Here is a 22,210-nt window from a genome sequence, read left to right as displayed (position 1 = left end):
CAGGATCGCTGGTGCATCGCTAAATGATCGCTAGTGAGCTTCCACACAGGAAGATCTCACAACGATGCAGCAGCGCCGCAGCGGACGATACTCATCTTTCACACACAGCGATCCTGACGTCCTCCTGCCCACCTCCACGCGTCGCTCGTCTCACACAGCAGGAAGCCCAGCAGGAAGCTGACGTCGAGAAATGGAGCCGGACATTCTCACGCGATCAGCGATGGACAGCGGGGGAGCCGGTCGCAGGTAAGTATCACACATAGCGATATCACTAGCGATATCGCTATAACATCACAAAACCGGTGACGTTTTAGCGATATTGCTAGCGATATCGCTTAGTGTAAAACCCCCTTTAAACACAGGTCATAAAAGAGAGGGAGCGGTTGGAGTGACCAGTCAAGGATATGCCAGAATAACATAATCAAGAGGAATGAAACAGACCACGGAAAATAAATGGTAAATCATCACTCAAAGCATACCAGAAAGAGATTATATGCACTTCACACAGACAGTCAGATGCTAGGGAAAGCTGTGTAGATTTAAGTATACCAGAAAGAGGTATGTAGGCCTTTGGTACTTAACTAAGGGCTCTGAAGCTATATATTGGTTTTGGATCCCTATTATAGCTTGATATAGCAATTCTGAGTTCTTACCATATGAACTGGCAATTGACATTATAGCAAGAATATTCCAGTCATGTAACAGTGCCAATTTGGATCGCATAATACTAATGTCAAATTTACCAATAAAATATGAAAAAACATTTACCAATTCATCTTTTCTCTACATTAATACATATTTAAACCATGTTAAGGTTCAATATGACTCCCAATCATCACTCAAAGTTGAATGTGGCTAACAAGGGAATAAGTGCTGAAGCCTGATCTAGATAATGAGCTGGTTGTATAAGTGCAGGTAGAAAGCAAGCAGCTAGCACAATGTTGCCCAAAACCCCTTCTGCACCTTATTGATGTATATATCATTATATAATATAAAGTTCTACAATATTCTATACACATTGATTACTGTAGTATTAATGCAATAGCTCTTTTATTCAGAAGTGCAAGATCTTGCAATATCTAGTAAGATGTCACCTTCTACAGTGTATGGTGCCATGTTGGGTTGTTGGAGAGTGCTGGTTGAGCAACCCGGGAATGTACAACATGTAAGTCTGGATCCAACTATTTTGGAAGCCAAATTAAAAAAAAATATTAATTAATTTTTGTAAGGCTGGTTTCACATTAGCGTTTTTTAGCGCAGCGCATCGTGCGTGTCCATGCGCATGCGTCATGTGCCCCTATGTTTAACATGGGGGTGCATGGTCTAGCGTTTGCATGCGTTTGTATGCGTTTTCATGCGCATGCGTTTTTTTGTAGTGTGCGCCTAGGTGCGTCGGACACAATCTGTTGCATTTTTGGTCCTTCCAACCTGTGTCAAAAAAACGCTTGCGCACGGAATGCGCCAAAAAAATCACATTACAGTCTATGGACATGCGCATGCCTGCGTTTAAAATCGCATGCGTATTAAGAGTTAACATGGCTAGAAACTGGATAAAAAGCATGTGCCTAAAAAAAGCAAACGCATGCAAAACGCATGATGCGTTTTTTGCATGCGTTTCTATTGCGCACGAAGCGCAGCACTAAAAAACGCTAATGTGAAAGTAGCCTTAGATACACCTTATAGCCTGCTTCTGGTGATAGGTCCTCTTTAAGAGCTGGGAAAAATAGGAAGGTAGAAAACAAAGACTGTCAGGAGATTAGTCCAAACCTTATGTTTCTGAGGTATAGTCCTTCACATATTCATATACGGTAACTCTTTTCTGATTTGTTTTTTACATGTGCAGTACATATTTAATTTTGACAAAACTACTTACCACTTGCTTTGTTTCTTTGCTTACGAGATGATTTGACTTGCTGAAAGAGTTCACAAAATATTGAAGCATTTTCTTCTCCAAGACAATATATTATATCTAATAATTTTCTCACTTGTTTTCTGGGCCCACCTTCATAGGCCACTTCTTCATAATCATCCCTGGAAAGTAACTGTTGCTGCAGAGACTGATCGAGAATAGAGGCAATGTAATATTCCAGTTCATTCACCAGTTCTATTCGATGTCTTTGCAGAAACAAAAGTGAAGGGGACCTAGAAATCCATACAATGAGTATAAAATGAGATGATAAAATCAATTAAAATTCCTTGCATGACAAAGACTAATAATAACTCTATTACGGTATATAAGAACATCATTCCTATCCTGTTTCCTTTTCCTCTGCTTTTCATAAAACCATATTAGTCTCCTCACTATAAATAAAATGCTGTCACCCTAGTACAGTACATTGATATATTCGTTTATTATACAGAAAAACTTCAAATCCATTCACCCCCCAAGACTATTTTCACCTTCATGACCAGGCCAAATTTCACAATTCTGACAAGTGGCAAGTGTTAATTTATGTGGTAATAACCCTTGAATGCTTCAGCGATTCTGAGTTTGTTTTTTCGTGACATATTGTACTTTGTGATAGTGGTAAAAATGTTTGCTATGTCTTGCATTTATTTTTTTTAAAAAAACGAAATTTGCCAAAACTTATGAAAATTTTGCAATTTTCAAACTAATAATTTTATGCCCTTAAATCAGAGAGTTATGTAACACAAAATAGTTAATAAATAACATTTCCCACATGTTTATTTTACATCAGCACAATTTTGGAAGCATATTTTTTGCTTGTTACAAAGTTATAAGGGTTAAAAGTTGACCAGCAATTTCTCATTTTTCCAACAAAATGTACAAAACCGTATCTTTAGGGGCCACATCACATTTAAAGTGACTGTGAGGGGGGTATATGACAGAAAATACCCAAAGGTGTACACCCCTCAACTGCTCTAAACCACATTTAAGAAGTTTACCTTTCAAGTGCTTCACAGGAACTAAAACAATGTGGAAGGAAAAAATTAACATTTATCTTTTTTTCACAAAAATTTTACTTAAGACCCAGAAGGGTTACAGGAAACAATATACCTCAAATTTGTTGAACAAGTTCTCCTGAGCATGCAGATACTCCAAATGTGGAATAAAACCAATGTTTGGGTGCCATTTCGCTTTTTGAATGTAAAATTTGCTGGAATAATTAGAGGTCCCCATGTTGCGTTTGGAAAGTCCCTGATATGCCTAAGCAGTGAAAATCCCTCAGAATTGACACCATTTTGGAAACTAGGCCCCTCAGGGAACTTATCTAGATATGAAATTATACCCTTTGGAAATTTATCTACAGGTATAGTGATGATTTTGACTAAATGGGTGTTTTCCTAAAACAAGCAGAAGTGGATGTTGCTGAGTGAAAATCACAAACTGCAGTTGAAGTGACCAGTAAGTTGTAGTGACCAGTACATTGTGCCCAGCTCAAGCTTCTGCTGGCAAGCACCCATAAATTAGGCGGGCTCTCATTGCTACATAAATGCCAAGAATGTGGACTCTAAATGTGGTTTAGGCATACTGCGCACACTGGGACTCAGAAAGGATTCATTTTGATTTTGGAAGGTCAGAATTTGCTGGATTTCTTTAGGGGGCAAGGAGCCATTTCGCTTTTGTACTACCAGTATATTTCCATTGAGAGATGACGCACCTGAGAGGGAGCTTTTTTTGTGGATTGATTTGAAACATTTGTTAGGAACATTTTACATAACGTTTTGGATCACATTTATCCTGCACTTACATGGGAATTTCCATCTAAATCTCAGAGTGACGTGATTCAGATGAAACCCTTGAGGGATCCATTCACTATAATGAAGCAGCAGAGTTACTCTGGACTTTGGCTTCTGTTCAGTGGTGTTCTTCTTTTCAGAGATGCCTGCACGTAGCATTTTTTTTTGCGTTTTCACAGCGTATTTTAATGCGCGATTTCGGCGTGAAAACGCAACTAAAAAACATCCCATGCAATCCTGTGGTATTCCACACATGCTGTGCTAATGCTGCGTATTTTTCCGCGGCGGAATCGCGGAAAAATATGCAGCGTGCTCATTCTTTTGCGGAATCGTGGGAATTCCGCACACATAGGAATCCATTGTTCCGCTTACTTTCCGCATGTGGCACACATAGGAATGCATTGTTCCGCTTACTTTCCGCATGTGGCTCTGCCCACCATGTGCAATGTAAGCGGAAAATGTGGGTACCACATCCCTGTGTAAAAAAAAGAATTAAAATAAAAAATCATGTTATTCTCACCTTCCGGCATCCCTCGCAGCGTTCCCAGGCCTCAGCGATGCTCCCGCCAAGTCCCGTTCCCTTGGATGCCTTGCGACAATGAGCTTTGATGACGTCGTGGTCTCACGAGACAGCTACGGTATCGCGGACCGCGGAGGATCGGGACCACTGCGTGGGACACCGAAAAGTGAGAAGAGCAAGATTTTTTTTATTATTATTTTAACTTTATATCTTTGTACTACTGATGCTGCATAGGCAGTCTCAATAGTAAAAAGTTGGTCACACTTGTCAAACACTATGTTTGACAAGTGTGACCAACCTGTCAATCAGTTTTCCAAGCGATGCTACAGAACGCTAGCATTCTGCAAACTAATTACGCCTGCAAAACGCTATTTTTTTTACGGGAAATACGCGGGAATTACAAATGCGGATTTCTCGCGGATTTCAGAATTGTGGAATTGCGGAATTCCCGCGGAAATTTCCATGGGAATTCCGGATGTGTGCACATAGCCTAAAAGACGGACACCGCCGCTCAGCGTAGATTGCAGTATAAAATTTTTACACCATTCTGTGTATGGTATAAGTGATTAGAATACTTTATTGTTCAGGTTGGTGTGATTACAGTGATACCAGATTTATATCATTTTTTATGTTTGGCTGCTGTCACACACTAAAAGATGCTTTTTTTGCAAAAACAAGTTTTTGAATCCTCATATTTAGATAGCTATAATTTTTCCATATTTCTGTTAGGTGACATGAAATCTTTGGGAGCCAGAATGAACAAACACAAGCAATTCAGGAATTGTTTTTTGTTTTTTTATGCCGTTCCTCATGTGGTAAAATTGATAAGGTGGCTTTTTTTCTTCGTGCTACAATATGATTACAGAGATAAAACATTTATATAGTTTTTTGTGCTTTTATGGTGTAAAAACTATTTTATAGAAAAAAATAATTATTAATTCACTTTAAGCATTCTGAGAGCTATAACTTTTATTCTTCTGGTGATGGAGCTGTACGGCATCTTGTTTTTAGTGGGACAAGATGCCGTTTTCAGTGGTACCATTTTTATTTAGTCTTTTTGATCACGTTTTATTCCACTTTTTGTTCTTCGATATGATGAAAAATGCATCATTTTTTGCCTTGTTTTTACAGTGTTCATTGAAGGGGTTTAACTGGTGGGACAGTTTTATAGGTCGGCTTGTTACAGACGCATTGATACCAAATATCTGTACTTTTTTGTTTTGTTTTTTTTTTGTCATAAAAATATTTATTTATGGGTACAATATACAGTATATTTTTTATTATTATTTTGTGATTTTTTTAAATATTTTTACAATTTTTTTAATTTTTTTTACTATGAGACTTTCACTTTGTGCAATCTATTTGCAGTTATAATGCATTGCACTGCACCAGCATTGCAATACATTAAAACTGTAAGGGTATGTGCACACGGTGCAGATTCTGCTGCGGATCAGAAGCGGTTTTGGCCCTGCGGGTCCGCAGCAGATTTAGGTGCATTGTACAGTACCATTGTTTTCAATGGTAAACTGGAAAACGCTGTGCACAAGCTGCTGATTTTTCCGCGCGGATTTGCTGTGGTTTACAATCCGCAGCATGTCAATTCTTTTGTGCAGAACCACTGCGGTTTCACACCTCATCCATTATGAGGTGTGAAACCGCAGGGCAAAACAGCAGGCAAATCCCCAGATAAACCACAGGACTTTAGTCCTGCGGATTTATCTGCGGATTTTACTACAAAATCCGCACCACCAAAAAAACTCTGTGTGCACTTACCCTTAGGCCTGCAGGAAGAAGTTAGTTAGATCATGCACTGTGCATGATCTAACCAATTTGCCAGTGCCTGGTGACCCGGATGTCATCATGACGACATCGTGTCACCTTGTCACAGATCAGACCCCTGCCACATCATGATGATGTGGCAGGGGTGCCAATCTCGGAGTGCAGAGGAAGCTCCCTGTTTCTGCATGCCTGTTAAATACTGCAATCTCTAGCAATTGCAGTATTTAGGGGGTTAAAGTGCCGTGAGCGACACAGGCACCGGGCACCTCAAAGTACCCTATGATTTACTCTGATAACAGCTTTACCCACCCTTCCTATTATCTCAGACAAATTCATTAAGTAGTTACCTAGAGTGGCTTTCTAACAGTCTTGAATTTATTCCCAGAGGTGTTGAGCACTTCTTGACTGCTTTGCCGTCACAAAGTAGTCCAACTTATCTCAAACCATCTCAATTGGGCTGAGGTCAGGTATTGTGGAGGCCATGTGATCTGACAAAGCAGTCATCCTTCTCTGTTAGGGACGGCGGAACGCACTAAATATAAAAAATAGGAAGTGCGTTCGCCGCCCGGAGTCCACCGTGCAGTAGGTGTAACAACCGCTGCTGAGCAATGGCGGTATACTGTGCTCGGGTAAAACGTCACCCGAGGTATGCAGAGCGGACTCTGTTAAACTCACAGAGGCGCTAAAGCATAAACGCCGAGCCTGTTAGCTTCACAGGTCTCAGCTGGATTGCACGCACGGCATATGATCACAGGACATGGCCCAAGACTGAGGTCGGTGTCCGTCTAGACCTACCGTGTGTGCGGCGTCGCTACTGCTGATGCCGGTAAGTGCTGCTAACTGCAGCGCGGTGGTAACTACTGCTGCTATACGATAGTGCCGTGAGGCGTGACACCATCGGACGCTAGTGCAGAGGTGCGGTATACACTGTGGCCTATAGCTTGCCACATACGTAATATCAGAGGGAAGGGGTTTCAAATGAGTCAGTCACCAGAATCATACATCCATCACCATTCACATATAGCAAGTACAGTCTATACTAGTGCATGGTTGAGTGGCCATGCGGGCCTTTTATAGCCATGCGCTTCCGGGACCTTCCAGACGTCTGAGATGGGCCAATCAGATCAGGACAAGGACCTGAGCACGTGACCCCCGATCTCCACTGGGAGATCATCTCGTGGGCATGCCCAGTAGCGCGGCGAGAGGACTTAGCCTCTGGAGTGGTTTCCTGCAAAGCAGGTTGCACTACCATTGCTGGTCCAGAGCTGGCAGCAACATCCAGACCCAGAGAGCTGGTCTGAGCAGGGTTCCTGGATTGTCGAGATTGCTGTGCAGGCCCCTGAATGGTCAGAAAGGAATGGGAGACTGCTGGATGTATGGCTTTGGATTCCTGCTGGGCAGCTGCAGGAATCCGATGCCTAACACTTCTCCTTCTTCACCACATAGTGCTTACATAGCTTTGAGGTATGTTTTATGTCTTTGTCTTGTTGCCACACAAATGATCACCATAAATGGAAACCGGGTAGGATAGCATGTAATTGCAGAATCCAGTGGTGTCATCTGCAAACTATACACACATCACCATCCCTCTTCCTCCATGCTCCACAGTAGGTACTGGATAGAAACCCCCAGCTCACCTCTTCTGCCTCTCACAAAGACATAGCGTATAGCACAAATTTCAAATTTTGACTCCTCAGACCACAGTGTAGAACCGATGTTCCTGCACGCTTCCCCTCTCCCCAGCAGGGACGCCGACTATCCCCATCTGCATGGAGGTGACTGTGCAACATTGTTAGTCTGTTTCTTAATAAGTAACAATAGGTGGTGGATGTGCAGTACCCGGCCGCAGCCACTGTCCCGTCAATAGAGCTGTGCTGAGTAGTGACAGCCGCCGCTAACATCATGAGCAGCTGATTGTGGGGGATGCTATGTTTCACACCCTCACTTATCAAACATTGATGACCTATCCTAAAGATAAGCAAACAGTGTTGAAAGTCCCGGATACACATAGTAGTGGCTGTGTGGGATATTGCATGATTACTCCATTGACGTGAATAGCAAAATGTAGAAATAGCTTGCTCTCATTTGAACTTGATGGCCTAAACAAGGGATAGGTCATCAATTTTCTAATCCTGGACAGCCTATTTAGCATATTTCCCAACTTTTGAAGAATAGAAAGAGGGACAAATAATGAGGAGCATATAGCGTGCCACGGCAAATTTTGGTCACACCCCAATCCATGCCCATTTATCATTTCTTTTTGCCCTGGCAGGAGGAGATGTCAGAGGGATGGTGGCAGTGAGGAACATCCAGCAGATGCCTGAGACAGCAGGACATAAATCCAAATCCAGGACAGTCTGCTGTATCCAAGGGACTCCAATCTAGCATACAGGTCAGTGCTGTATGAGAGGCCCCAAATATCTAACTTTCTGGCTTCCCCATTGCCAAGGCTGGTATGATGTCATCTGTGCATACTGCTCTTCTTTATTTGGGACCTGTGAATTTATTTTTTGTTCATTCATTCACAGTCGGAACCGCCAGAACTTTCTCATCTTTATGTAGCTTCACTATATGACATTTTGTGTCTGTAGGCTATATTCACACATTGCAGAAATACTTTGTTTTTTGTTTTCTGCAGGATTCACATTAAACTACTCAAAAACAATCTTCTCCCCCTTTATTGATGTGTTTGTGGTGCAGATGTGAAGCAGTGTTCTTAAAGTGTTTTTTCTAATACACAAAAGCTTATATTCTGAACACAAAAAAGTAATAACAACAGTTTTTTACATTTTTTTTAGGCTCCACATAGTAGACAAGAAAGAAAAAAAGCACAAAAACTGCACCATTCAGGCTACTTTCACACTTGCTGTTTTTTGCAGCGCCTTTTTCCAGCAAAAAAATGCATGGAAAAAACGCATACAAACGCATACAAATGCTGCGTTTTTTTCAAGCATTTTTATGCGCAAGCATGAAAAAAAAAATGCAGCGTTTGTATGCATTTTTAGTGCGTTTTTACCGCGTTTGCATTTTTTTCCAACATTAGTTGGCCTCACCAAAAAAATCAAGATAGGGTTAGGATTAACACTAACCCTTAACCAAACCATGACTTTACTAACCCTAACCCTAACCCTTAACCAAACCATACTAACCCTAACCCTAACCCTTAACCAAACCATACTAACCCTAACCCTAACCCTTAACCAAACCCTACTAACCCTAACCCAAACCCTTAACCAAACCCTACTAACCCTAACCCAAACCCTAACCCTAAACCCTAACTAACCCTAAACCCTAATCCTTAACCAAACCATACTAACCCTAACCCAAACCCTAACCCTAAACCCCCTTAACTAACCCTAACTCTAACCCAAACCCCTAATTTCCATTGTCTAACCAATGGTCAACAAAAAACGCATGCGCAAAAAAAGCATACATGAGCATGCCAATGCGCACGTATGCGCACCCATAGACTTACAATGGGTGTGTTGCTGTAAAAAAAAGCATTGCGCGCACATGTGTTTTTTTGAGGCAAGTCGGACGCCCAAAAAAATGCAACAGGATGCATTTTGTGCGCCCGAGCACCACAAAAAAAACGCATGCGCGTAAAAACGCATACAATCCCATGCAAAATATATGGGGGGAAAAGCGCATGCGTTTTTTAGCGCTAAAATACAGCGCAAAAAAACGCAAGTGTGAAACCAGCCTCAACAGCGTCTTTTGCTGCAAAATGGGCCCAGTTCTCATGAAATCACATCCACTTTGCTTGGGCAATTGAACAGCAGAATTTCTGTGCAAAAAAGCAGCAGAAAATATGCAACATTTAGGCTACATGTGAATAAGGTCTGAACTCTAAGTATTGGTGCATTTTTTTTCTATAGGCTTCTTCCGAGAAAAAAAGCGCATAAAAAAACTCTGCTGCATTTTTCGCACAAAATCAAAGCTTTTCCATACTAATAAAAAGGCGTTAAAAACTTTGCATAATATCTGCACCAAAATAGCATCAAATAAGCAAAATGCATAAAAGAAATGCATGTTATTGTGTTGTGTGGTGAGGACACCTACAGAAAAAAGCAGAAGAAAGAATGCAGCTTTTGCATTATATGTGAACATAGCCTCAGCATTAGGCTGTGTGCCCACGTTGCATTTTTTAAGTGCTTCCGCCGCATTTTTGTCGTAGCGGAAACGCTTAAAAAATGCTTAAAAATGCATTCCCATGCAATCCTATGGGATTCCGCAATTGCTGTGTCCATGCTGTGGAATTACATCATGGTAAAATCCGCGGCATGTCCATTAAATCTGCGGAATCGCTGTGATTCCGCAGCCATAGGATTGCATTGAAATGCTCACTTTATGCATGTGGCTATGCCCACCATGCGTAAAATGAGCGCTTCATGTGCGGATGGTACCCAGGGTCTGGAGGAGTGGATTGGGTGCCATATTCCAGTAAAAAATAGAATTAAAATTAAAAATAGGGATATACTCACCTTCTGGCCCCCGGAGTCCTCAGCGCTGCACGCGGCGAAGCCAGCATCTTCTGTTCCCAGGGATGCATTGCGAGAATCACCCCAGATTACGTCACGGTCGTGTGGCCGCTATGTCATCTGAGGAGATTCTCGCAATGCATCCTTGGGAACGGAGCTTGCCGGCAGCGTCGCTGAGGACCGGGAGAACTCCAGGGGCTGACATAGGGTAAGTATATTCCTATTTTTGTATTATTATTATTATTATTATTATTATTATTATTATTATTTTAAACATTCTGTCTTTTACTGTTGATGATGCATAGGCAGCATCAATAGTAAAAAGTTGGTCACACTTGTCAAGCGCTATGCTTGTGATGTTTATTCTTTTAAAAAAAGATATATATATGTATATATATATATAACATATATATATTAAAAAATGACAATTTTTTTCATTATCAAGTGTTTTTTATTAATATATTTTAGCAATTTTATAATTTTTACAATTTTTTTCTTCCTCTAGAATAAAAATACATAGAAATCCACTGCTGTGCACAATGTATGGCTACGGCCACACTAGCAGTATTTGTTAGTATTTTTTCTCAGCATTTGTAAGCCAAAACCAGGTGAGGAACAATCAGAGAACAAGGTATAATAGAAACAAGTGCACCAATTCCGCATGTTTGACCCACTCTGGGTTTTGGCTTACAAATACTGATGTGAAATACTGAACAAATACTGATAGTGTGGTCACAGCCTAAGGGCTCATACTCACTTGCGAGAGACTCGCACGATTCTCCGGAGAGTCTCTTGCATGAAAACCTGGCACAGCCACCGGCACTGGGACTGGAGTGTGCAGCTGCATAGAAATACATGTAGCCGCATGCCGAGTGCCGGCGACAGTGCCAGGTTTTCATGCGAGAGGCTCGCACGAGAATCGTGCGAGTCTCTCGCACGTGGGTATGAGCCCTATCTCTGTGTTTCAGTATGATCTGTCTGTGGAATCAGAGCCTGCAGTACAGATCAAGTACAGAAAAGTCTCCACATTACATCAACAGAGCTTGTGGTTCAAGTAGCTTGGGCTCCTACCTGTCATGGTTAGTGAGAACCCCAGGCTCAAGACCTGGGGGGACGCACAAAAATAGAGAAAGTTACATTTTTGTAATTGCTGTATATTATTTTTATTACTTTTATATGAGTAAAAAAATATTTTTCTTCACCTCAGTATGTAGAGACCATAGAGATACATTGTTATAAACAATATATCTCTATAGGCATGTTAAATCTGCTTACAAGTTCACTGCCTGCAATAGAGATCAAGATTATTTTAAGCTGTGGCTCATTGGTCAAGCTGCAGCTTAAATACATGGAGATGCGAGTTTGATCCCCAGTGAGACCTGATCGCAGAAGGAGAAAGTGACTATATTATTTAATTTATGCAGCGAGAAGCAGCCCCACCCCAGAGGAGGTGGAGCCATGAAGGCATCAGAGAGAGGTATCAGAAGACAAGGCAAAAGCTCTGACATGACGGGACGGTTGGGAGCTATGAATTTACTATAAACACAACTTTTTTATATTTTGGTTAAAATGAACGGAATGACAGCAAGAACTTCCACTCTACAGAACTGGAATGTCTCCTTCTGATTTCTGTATATTAATAAAGTCCCTTATTTTTTTTTCCTCCTGTCTGTGACTGCTTTTGTCTGCATCTGTGCAAATGACATTTCCTATGTACACAAAGGCCCTCACTAAAATGCTTCCGCTCAAATGGCTGTTTTGCAATTCATGCCTTTTTTTGCTTCCTCATTGTAGCCCAAACAGATTCTCTCTCAGTAATGTGTTACACTTGATAACAGGCAGTGGAAAGCATGTTAGAAGGAAGATATCTATAAAATGGTGGGGACACCAAGGGCAATAGGGTCTTATTCAAGGGAGGAAAATAATGTCCGAGGAAGGAAAACCAGGAAACAACAATATCGGTACATGTGGTTTATTAATCAGTCTAATCCCTTTAAAATATTTTGTATCCCTTGGTAAAGTGCCCCGTCATATTAAGGCTGGTTTCACATTAGCGCTTTTTAAGCGCACGCACAGCCGGGGGTAGCTCCGCCCCCGAGCCGGCTCTCTGCCCGGCGTGCCCGCCCCTTGCTTGTAGCGCCGCCTCCTAGCGGACAGCGGCGCCTGCGATCGGCGCACCCTATCTTTAGCATAGGGTGCGCAGATCGTGCGCAGGCCGTGCGCTAGTTGCGCTTTGACCTGCGCTGCGCACTTTTGACGGTGCGCCGTGCGCGCCAAAATCCGAAAAGTTCGATTTTGGTGCGCACGGCGCACCGTCAAAAGTGCGCAGCGCAGGTCAAAGCGCAACTAGCGCACGGCCTGCGCACGATCTGCGCACCCTATGCTAAAGATAGGGTGCGCCGATCGCAGGCGCCGCTGTCCGCTAGGAGGCGGCGCTACAAGCAAGGGGCGGGCACGCCGGGCAGAGAGCCGGCTCGGGGGCGGAGCTACCCCCGGCCGTGCGTGCGCTTAAAAAGCGCTAATGTGAAACCAGCCTTAAACTGATCTATTATCTGCAGGCAAGATAAATTTGAAGACGATGATCAGATTTATATACATTTTGAGTGAAAAGTTTCATTATTACTTGTATTTTATTCATTGACATCCTTGGTGTTTGCATACATATGAGTCCAGTAGGTGTACTATTCAGTAAACCGCTTCCCAATCATGCACATTTTTTGTTTTTATGATTTCATTTTCCTCTCCTTCCTACCAATAACTTTTTTTTAATATACAGTTGTGTGAAAAAGTGTTTGCCCCCTTCCTGATTTGCTATTCTTTTCCATGTTTGTCACATTAAAGTGTTTCAGATCACCAAACAAGTTTAAATATTGGACAAAGATAACCCAAGTAAACACAAAATGCAGTTTTTAAATGAAGGTTTTTATTATTTAGGTAAAAAGAAAGTTCAAACCTATTGGGTCTTGTGTGAAAAAGTGATTGCCCCCTCCCCTCTTAATACATAAATTAACTGTGGTTTATCACATCTTTGGGAAGCTGAGTTCAAATTCCCTAGCTGCACGCAGGCCTGATTACTGCCACACCTGTTCTCAATCAAGAAAATCACTTAAATAAGACATGACTGATAAAGTGAAGTAGACTTAAAGATTCTCAAAAGCTAGACATCATGCCGCGATCCAAAGAAATTCTGGAGCATATGAGAAGCAAAGTAATTGAGATCTATGAGTCTGGAAAAGGATATAAAGCCGTTTCTAAAGCTTTGGGACCAGCGAACCACAGTGAGAGCCATTGTCCACAAATGGCAAAAACATGGAACAGTGGTGAACCTTCTCAAGAGTAGCTGGCCAACCAAAATTACCCCAAGAACTGCAGGCCTCACTTGTGTCAGTCAGCCTTAAAGTCAGTGTTTATGAATCCAGCATAAGAAAGAGACTGGGAAAAAATGGCCTGCATGGCAGAGTTCCAAGACAAAAACTACTGCTGAGCATTAGAAATATAAAGGCTTATTTCCGTTTTGCCAGAAAACATCTTGATGATTCCAAAGATTTTTGGTAGAATACTCTGTGGTCTGACGAGACAAAAGTTGAACATTTTGGAAGGTATATGTCCCATTACATCTGTTGTAGATGTAACACAGCATTTCATAAAGGAACATCAAACCAACAGTAAAATATGGTGGTGGTAATGTGATGGTCTAGGGCTGTTTTGCTGCTTCAGGATCTGGAAGACTTGTAGTAATTAGAACCATGAATTCTGATTTGCAGAGTATTCAACATATGTATTTGGGTCATTTATGTTCTGGGTGCTGTAATCGCTCACATCTATCATCTAACATCCTTTCACAAACTCAGTACACTACCAGCCATAACAACCCCTCTCTCCTCTCTTCTCCTATTTACAGCTCTCGTGCTCTCTTCACAATGTTTAACCCGCACAAATCCATTCATTCCCACAATTCAACACAAGCAACGATTTCACAAATCACTCAAGCATCTGCTCACACTGGGCATTTTTGCTGCTTTTTTTGGCAGCAAAACATGATTTCTTGGCAGGAAAGAAGCTGCAGCAAAAACGCAGGTTTAGGTGCATTTTTCAGTGGGGATTTGGTGCAGATTTTGTTCTTTATTTTGGTGCGTCTTTTGCGACTATTTGTCCATGCTAATGTCCATGACTTTTCTGCAGTAAAAACGCTGCAAATAATGATACCATTTTTGTTGCATGTTTGCAGCGTTTTCTCAACACCCATTCAAGCCAATGAGTGAAAAACGCTGCAAAAATGCTGAAATAAGTGACATGCTCTATGTCCAAAAAAGGTAGCAAAGTATAAAATCCTGATGACAAAAAAATCAATGTGTGTGCATGAGATTTCTGAAATCTCATAGGCTTTGCTGGTACTGTAAAAAGCAGCTGAAAATTAGCATAAAAAAGCAGCAAAAACGCCCAGTGTGAACATACCCTAAAACTAACTCCTTCCCTGCTACACTTAGAAACCCTGCTAAACTCATTAATATTTCTTGCATTACGTATGTCCATTTTAGTTGTGTCCTTTGGAACTATGACTTTTCCCTTTCAAATTCCCTTATCTTTCTGGCTCTTACTGATACCTGGATCCAGCAGTCAGACACCACCGGTGCTGTTGCTATCTCATATGATGGCCTATACTTTTCTCATACCCTGAAACAAGACAACAGATTAGGTAGAGGTGTTGGCCTGCTTTTTTCAACAAAATATACCCTCCCTTATTTTTCCTTCTTTTGAGGTCCACACTTTCAGACTCTACCAGTCCTTCTCCCTGAAAGTGGCGGTTGTGTATCGCCATCCGGGCTCCTTCCGTCAGCTCCTGGATAATTTTGCCACCTCGCTTCTAAATTTTCTATCCTCTGACATCCCCATTCTCATAATGGGGGACTTTAACATCCCCATTGGTGATCTCCTCTCCCCATCTGCCTCCAATTTATCTCTAACTTCCTCCTTTGGCCTTTCACAGATTACTAAATCTTCTAAACATGAAGAAGGTAATACGCTGGATCTATTCTCCTGGATCTACTTAGTGTATGACTTCACTAACTCTCCTCTTCCACTCTCTGACCAGAACCTTCTTTCATTTTCTGTCAAAAATTGTCACCCCACTCACAACACCCTCACTTTCCACACATATAGAAATATACATACCATTAACACCCAGAAATTTATGAAGGAGTTGCAGTCATCATTGGCACCAATCTACTCCCTCTCAAGTCCTGACACTGCACTGAATCATTATAATGAGACATTTGAATGTGACCTGGATGAAGCTGCACCTACTACATTTAGCACAGCTAGGCACAGACAGCGTCAACCCTGACACACGCTACAAACACATTTTCTCCTGGTGGGCTGAACGTCTGTGGAGAAAATTCAATCTGACTTAATATTTCATCCATTATAAGTTTATGCGTAACACGTTCAACTCCACCCTTCACCTCTACAAGCAAACCCACTTCAAGAATCACATCACCTCACTATCCAATAATCCTAAACATCTCTTTGAAGCTTTTCACTCTCTCCTCAATCAAACAGTACAGGCCCCCCAAAATGCTGTTGATATGGCCAATTATTTAAAAGAAAAAATTGACCATATCCGACAGGAAATTTTCTCCCAATGCCATAATGTTATGCATTCTCCTCTCTCCTGCACTGCATCATGCTCACTTTCTTTCTTTGAACCAGTCACACAAGAAGAAGTGACCAGGCTCCTTGTGTCTTCTCGCCCTAGTATATGCACCAGTGACCCTGTTCTCTCACATCGCCCCCAGTCCCTTCCCCCTGCTGTCACCACTCACCTAACTAAATTATTTAATCTTTCCCTCTAATCTGGTGTTTTTCCCTCCTTATTTAAGCATGCCAGCATCCATCCATCTTTGACCAGAACTGTTCTGCTAACTACAGACCTGTCTCCAATCTTCCTTTCATCTCTAAACTCCTGGACCGCTTGGTCCACTCCTGTCTAATCTGCTATCTCTCAGAAAACTCTCCATTTGACCTTTTACAACCTTCCCCCTACTAACATGGTATCTCATGGATCAGTCCTAGGACCCCTCCTTTTCTCCTTGTACACCGCCCATATTTGACAAACAATCGGTAGATTTGGTTTTCAGTACCATCTCCGTGCTAATGACACCCAATTTATATACCTCTTCTACTGACATTAACCCTGCATTACTACAAAAAACAATGATTGTCTATCCGCTGTCTCTAACTTCATGTCCTCCTATCTAAAACTGAATCTGTCAAAAACTGAACTCCTTGTGTCTCCTCCCTCCACTAACCAACCTGTGCCTGATTGCCATTTCCGTGTGTGGCTCCACAATTACTCCCCAGCAACATGCCCACTGTCTTGGGGTCATATTTAATTCAGATCTTTCATTGACTCCCTACATCCAATCACTTGGTCACTCATGTCACCTACACCCCAGAAACATGTATAGAATTAGGCCTTGTCTTACCTTTGACTCGGCAAAAACCCTTATTGTAGCTCTTATTCATTCTTGTCTGGTCTATTACAACTTTTTACTAATCGGTCTCTCTCCTACTAAACTCTCTACTCTCCAATCGGTCCTGAATGCAGCAGCCAGGATCATATTCCTCACCAACAGCTACTCCAATGCATCTTCCCTGTGCCAGTCATTGCACTGGGTGCCCATCCCATACAGAGTTCAATGTAAACTTGTCACTCTCACCCACAAAGCGCTTCACAGTTCAGTACCCCCTACATCACCTCCCTCATTTCAGTCTACCAGCCTACCCATGCCTTCTGTTCTACTACTGACTTAAAACTAAAATCCTGAATAATCTGAACCCCTCATTCCTGTTTCCCAGATTTCTCGAGTGCTGCGCCAATTCTTTGGAATGCACTATCCAGGACAATTCGATTAATTCCCAATACTCACAATTTTAAGCATTGCCTAAAAACACATTTATTTAGACTAGCCTGTCACTCAACTTCACTTATCTAACTATCCCAATTTGACGCATACAAAATTTTCTTCAAAATCATGACCCACGCAGCATCTGTTCACACCGTCCATGTAATTAATAGCCTTCTGTGTCTGTACTGTACAAATACTGGCTGGCGACCAGTTCATGAAGCATTATGTGTATATCCTACTAACAATATAAGCACATTTTACCATTTACCTTTTGTGTCTTCCCTATTTCCTCATACATTATAAGATTGCGAGCAGTGCCCTCACTCCATTTGATATCTGAGTTATGCTTATTCTGTAATGTCTTTATTGTCTGTACAAGTCCCCTCAAATTGTAAAGTGTTGTGGAATATGTTGGCACTATAAAAATAAAAATTGTTGTCTTATTGTATTATTCTGCTGTCTACAAAAAAATCATGGAGGAGAATGTCCGGCCATCTGTTCATGACCTCAAGCTGAAGCGCACTTGGATTATACAGCAGGACACTGATCCAAAACAGACCAGCAAGTCCACCTCAAAATCGCTTAAGAAAAACAAAATTAAGACTTTGCAGTCACCTAGTCAAAGTCCTGACCTTAATCCGTTTTAAGTATGCCAGACATGCAAAAGAATAGGAAATCAGGAAGGGGGCAAACACTTTTTTACACAGCTGTATTTCTACCCACATAGCTGTATGAGGGCTTATTCTTTGCAGGACCACTTTTGATAAACAAAAAAAGATGCATCGTTTAATGCTAAAGCATGTCATTATGAAATATATGGAATATGAATAGCTATCCAGCACAGCCCTCAAAGCATGTGGTGGATTTTAATTGCACCAAGGTCCATACCTACCCATAAATTCAGGCTTTGAAGAGAGGTATTCACATCTACCCAGAAATTCAGACTTCAGTCTTCGGGCAGAGACACACTAGCAAATTTTTCGTCCGAGAATCGGATCATAAAATTTGCCCTGGCCGACACCTCTCCTGACCGGAACTTGACAGCTGCATAGTAATCCATCACGCTGTCATACTCAGGTCAGGAGAGGTGCCGGCCAGGGCAAGTTTTACGATCCGAATCTCGGAGAAAAATTCGCCAGTGTGTCTCTGCCCTTAGAGAGGTATTCACAGTAGACACGTAGGACTCAGCAGATCTGAGATCGCCTTGTCAGTGGCTTCTAAGCTTGCATGAATTGGCCAAATTATGTGCTAATTGTCTCAGTTTTTTCCTAGTATCCAGAAGCAGTGTTGCAATTCATATTTCATATATCTCATATTGACATGCTTTAGCACAACAGAGTGCAACTTTTTTGTTTATTTTATTTGGTGATGGCTGCTCCTAGTATGCATCTGTCCACATTAGATTGGACATGCCAGTCAGTCTTTTGTCAGTTGTACATTTGAATGAAATCATTTACCCTATAATGTACTGGAAAATTTGAAAAAAATCTAATTGAAGTGAAATTGTGAAAAAAATGCAATTCCACATTTGTTTTCTTGGGGTTTTGTTTTATGACTTTCATTGTGCAGTAAAAATGACCAGGAAATATAATTCTCCAGGTCAGTAGGATTATGTCAAAATCAAATTTCCTTTTTTATCATTTAAGAAATTCTGAAATTTGTGACAAACCAAAATTTGCTTGTGTTGCCACTTTTGAGACCCGTAATCTATTAATTTTATGGCTAATGGAGGTGTGTGAGGGCTTGTTTTTTGCAGAACGACTTGACGTTGTTTTTTGCATTGATTTGGCATCGATACAAAGATTTAATCACTTCTTACTATATTTTTTGTGGAGCTGTGGCGACGAAAAAAGATGCAATTCTGTCATGTAATTTTTTTTTGCTCACAGCATCTATCAATTCTATCTATTCATTTAATATGGCTCAGGGATAGAAAACAAAGGATTGTTATTAATGGAGCACACTCGGACCGGGTCACGGTTAGCAGTGGGGTACCACAGGGGTCAGTATTGGGCCTGCTTCTTTTTAACATATTTATTAATGACCTTGTAGGGGGCATAGAGAGTAGAATTTCAATATTTGCAGATCACACTAAACTCTGCAGGGTAATCAATACAGAGGAGGACAATTTTATATTACAGGAGGATTTATGTAAAGTAGAAGCTTGGGCTGATAAATGGCAAATGAGCTTTAATGGGGATAAATATAAGGTCATGCACTTGGGTAGAACAAGCAAGATGTATAATTATGTGCTTAATTGTAAAACACTGGGCAAAACTGTCACTGAAAAAGACCTGGGTGTATGAGTGGACGACAAACTCACATTTAGTGGCCAATGTCAGGCAGCTGCTGCAAAGGCAAATAAAATAATGGGATGCATTAAAAGTGGCATAGATGCTCATGAGGAGAACATAATTTTACCTCTATATAAGTCACTAGTGCGACCACACTTAGAATATTGTGTATAGTTCTGGTCTCCGGTGTATAAGAAAGACATAGCTGAACTGGAGCGGTTGCAGAGAAGAGCGACCAAGGTTATTAGGGAACTGGGGGGTCTGCAATACCAAGACAGGTTATTACACTTGGGGTTATTTAGCTTGGAAAAAACGAAGGTTTAGGGGTAATCTTATTACAATGTATAAATATATGTGGGGACAGTACAAAGACCTTTCTAATGATCTTTTTACTCTTAGACCTGTGACGGCGACAAGCGGGCATCCTCTACGTCTGGAGGAAAGAAGGTTTAAGCATACTCACAGATGCGGATTCTTTTCTGTAAGAGCAGTGAGACTATGCAACTCTGCCATATGATGTTGTAATGAGTGATTCCCTACTAAAATTTAAGAAGAGACTGGATGCCTTTCTTGAAAAGTATAATATTACAGGTTATATACACTAGTTTCCTTGATATTGCGTTGATCCAGGGAGCTAGTCTGATTGCCGTATGTGGAGTCAGGAAGGAATTTTTTTCCCCAATGTGAAGCTTACTGTTCGCCTGTTTTTTTTGCCTTCCTCTGGATCAACATGTTAGGGCAAGTTAGGATAGGATATGGGTTGAACTAGATGGACTTAAAGTCTTCCTTCAACCATAATCACTATGTTACTATGTTATTATATATTTTTATAGATTAATTTTTTATGAATGCAGCAATATCACATACAGTATGTGTATTTTTTTACATCTCTATTTTAATTGGGGGTAAATGGTGGGTGATTTATAATTTTATGTTAATGTCAGAGCTTAATGAACCTTGATGTGCCTTTTTGGGAACACATTCAGCTGAAATGTATTGCGGATCAGAGATATTGCCTATGGAAGAGGACTCCACACATCATGGGAGAGGAGGAAGGTAAGATAAATAATTTGTGTCTCTTTAACCCCTTAAGCCCAAAGGGTGGTTTGCACGTTCATGACCAGGCCAATTTTTACAATTCTGACCACTGTCCCTTTATGAGGTAATAACTCTGAAACGTTTCCATGGATCCCGGTGATTCTGACAAAGTTTTCTCGTGACATATTGTACTTTATGTTAGTGGTAAAATTTCATTCAAATAACTTGCGTTTATTTGTGAAAAAAACAGAAATTTGGCAAAAATTTCGCAATTTTCCAAATTTGAATTTTTATGCCCTTAAATCACAGAGATACGGCACACAAAAAACTTGATAAGTAACATTTCCCACATGTTTATTTTACATCAGCACAATTTTGGAAACAAAATTATTTTTGACTAGAAAGTTATAAGGGTTAAAAATTGACCAGCGATTTCTCATTTTTGCAACACCATTTTATTTTTACGGACCACATCACATTTGAAGCCACTTTGAGGGGTCTATATGATAGAAAATACCCAAAAGTGACACCATTCTAAAAACTGCAGACCCTTAAGGTGCTCAAAACCACATTCAAGAAGTTTATTAACCCTTTAGGTGCGTCACAGGAATTTTTTGAATATTTAAAAAAAAAATGAACATTTAACTTTTTTTCTCAAAAAAAATACTTCAGGTTCAATTTTTTTATTTTACCAAGGGTGACAGGAGAAATTGGACTGCAAAATTTATTGTGCAATTTGTCCTGAGTACGCTGATACCTGATATGTGGGGGGAACCACTGTTTCGGCGCATGGCTGAGCTCAGAAGGGAAGGAGCGCCGTTTGACTTTTTCAATGCAAAATTGGCTGGAATTCAGATCAGACGCCATGTCACATTTGGAGAACCCCTGATGTACCTAAACAGTGGAAACCCCCCACAAATGACCCCATTTTGGAAACTAGACCCCACAAGGAACTTATCTAGATATGTGGGTGAGAACTGTGAACCCACAAGGGCTTCACAGAAGATTATAACGTACAGCGGTACAATTAAAAAATCATATTTTTTCCACAAAAATGATCTTTTCACCCCAATTTTTATTTTTCCAAGGGTAACAGGACCCTAAAAGTTATTGTGCAATTTGTCCTGAGTACGCTGATACCCCATATGTGGGGGTAAACCACTATTTGGGCGCATGGCAGAGCTCGGAAGGGAATCAGCGCCATTTGACGTTTTTGGCTGGAATTGAGACCGGACACCATGTCGTGATTGGAAAACCCCTGATGTACCAAAACAGTGGAAACCCCCCACAAATGACACCATTTTGTAAACTAGACCCCCCAAGGAACTTATCTAGATGTGTGGTGAGCACTTTGAACCCCCAAGTGCTTCACAGAAGTTTATAACGCCCGGGCGTGAAAATAAAAAATTCGTATTTTTTCCACAAACATGATCTTTTAGTCACCATTTTTTTATTTTCCCAAGGGTAACAGGGGAAATTGGACCCCAA

At 41.1% G+C, this 22,210-nt stretch overlaps 1 protein-coding gene across 1 annotated transcript in view; it reads right to left on the bottom strand.

Annotated features, from left to right (window-relative positions):
- Positions 1 to 22,210, bottom strand: part of LOC141100658 (NACHT, LRR and PYD domains-containing protein 3-like) — a 127,386-nt gene that overhangs the window by 101,486 nt on the left and 3,690 nt on the right. The window contains exon 2 of the mRNA XM_073589278.1: positions 1,874 to 2,142. Within this exon, the coding sequence (XP_073445379.1) occupies positions 1,874 to 2,142 (269 nt within the window). The remainder of the gene's footprint in view (positions 1 to 1,873; positions 2,143 to 22,210) is intronic.

Source organism: Dendrobates tinctorius, unplaced genomic scaffold, assembly GCF_039654945.1.
Source record: "Dendrobates tinctorius isolate UK_male_01 unplaced genomic scaffold, ASM3965494v1 ptg000011l, whole genome shotgun sequence".
Lineage (NCBI taxonomy): Eukaryota > Metazoa > Chordata > Amphibia > Anura > Dendrobatidae > Dendrobates > Dendrobates tinctorius.
Note: the sequence above shows the minus strand (reverse complement) of the source record. Positions and strands in the feature narration are given on the sequence as shown.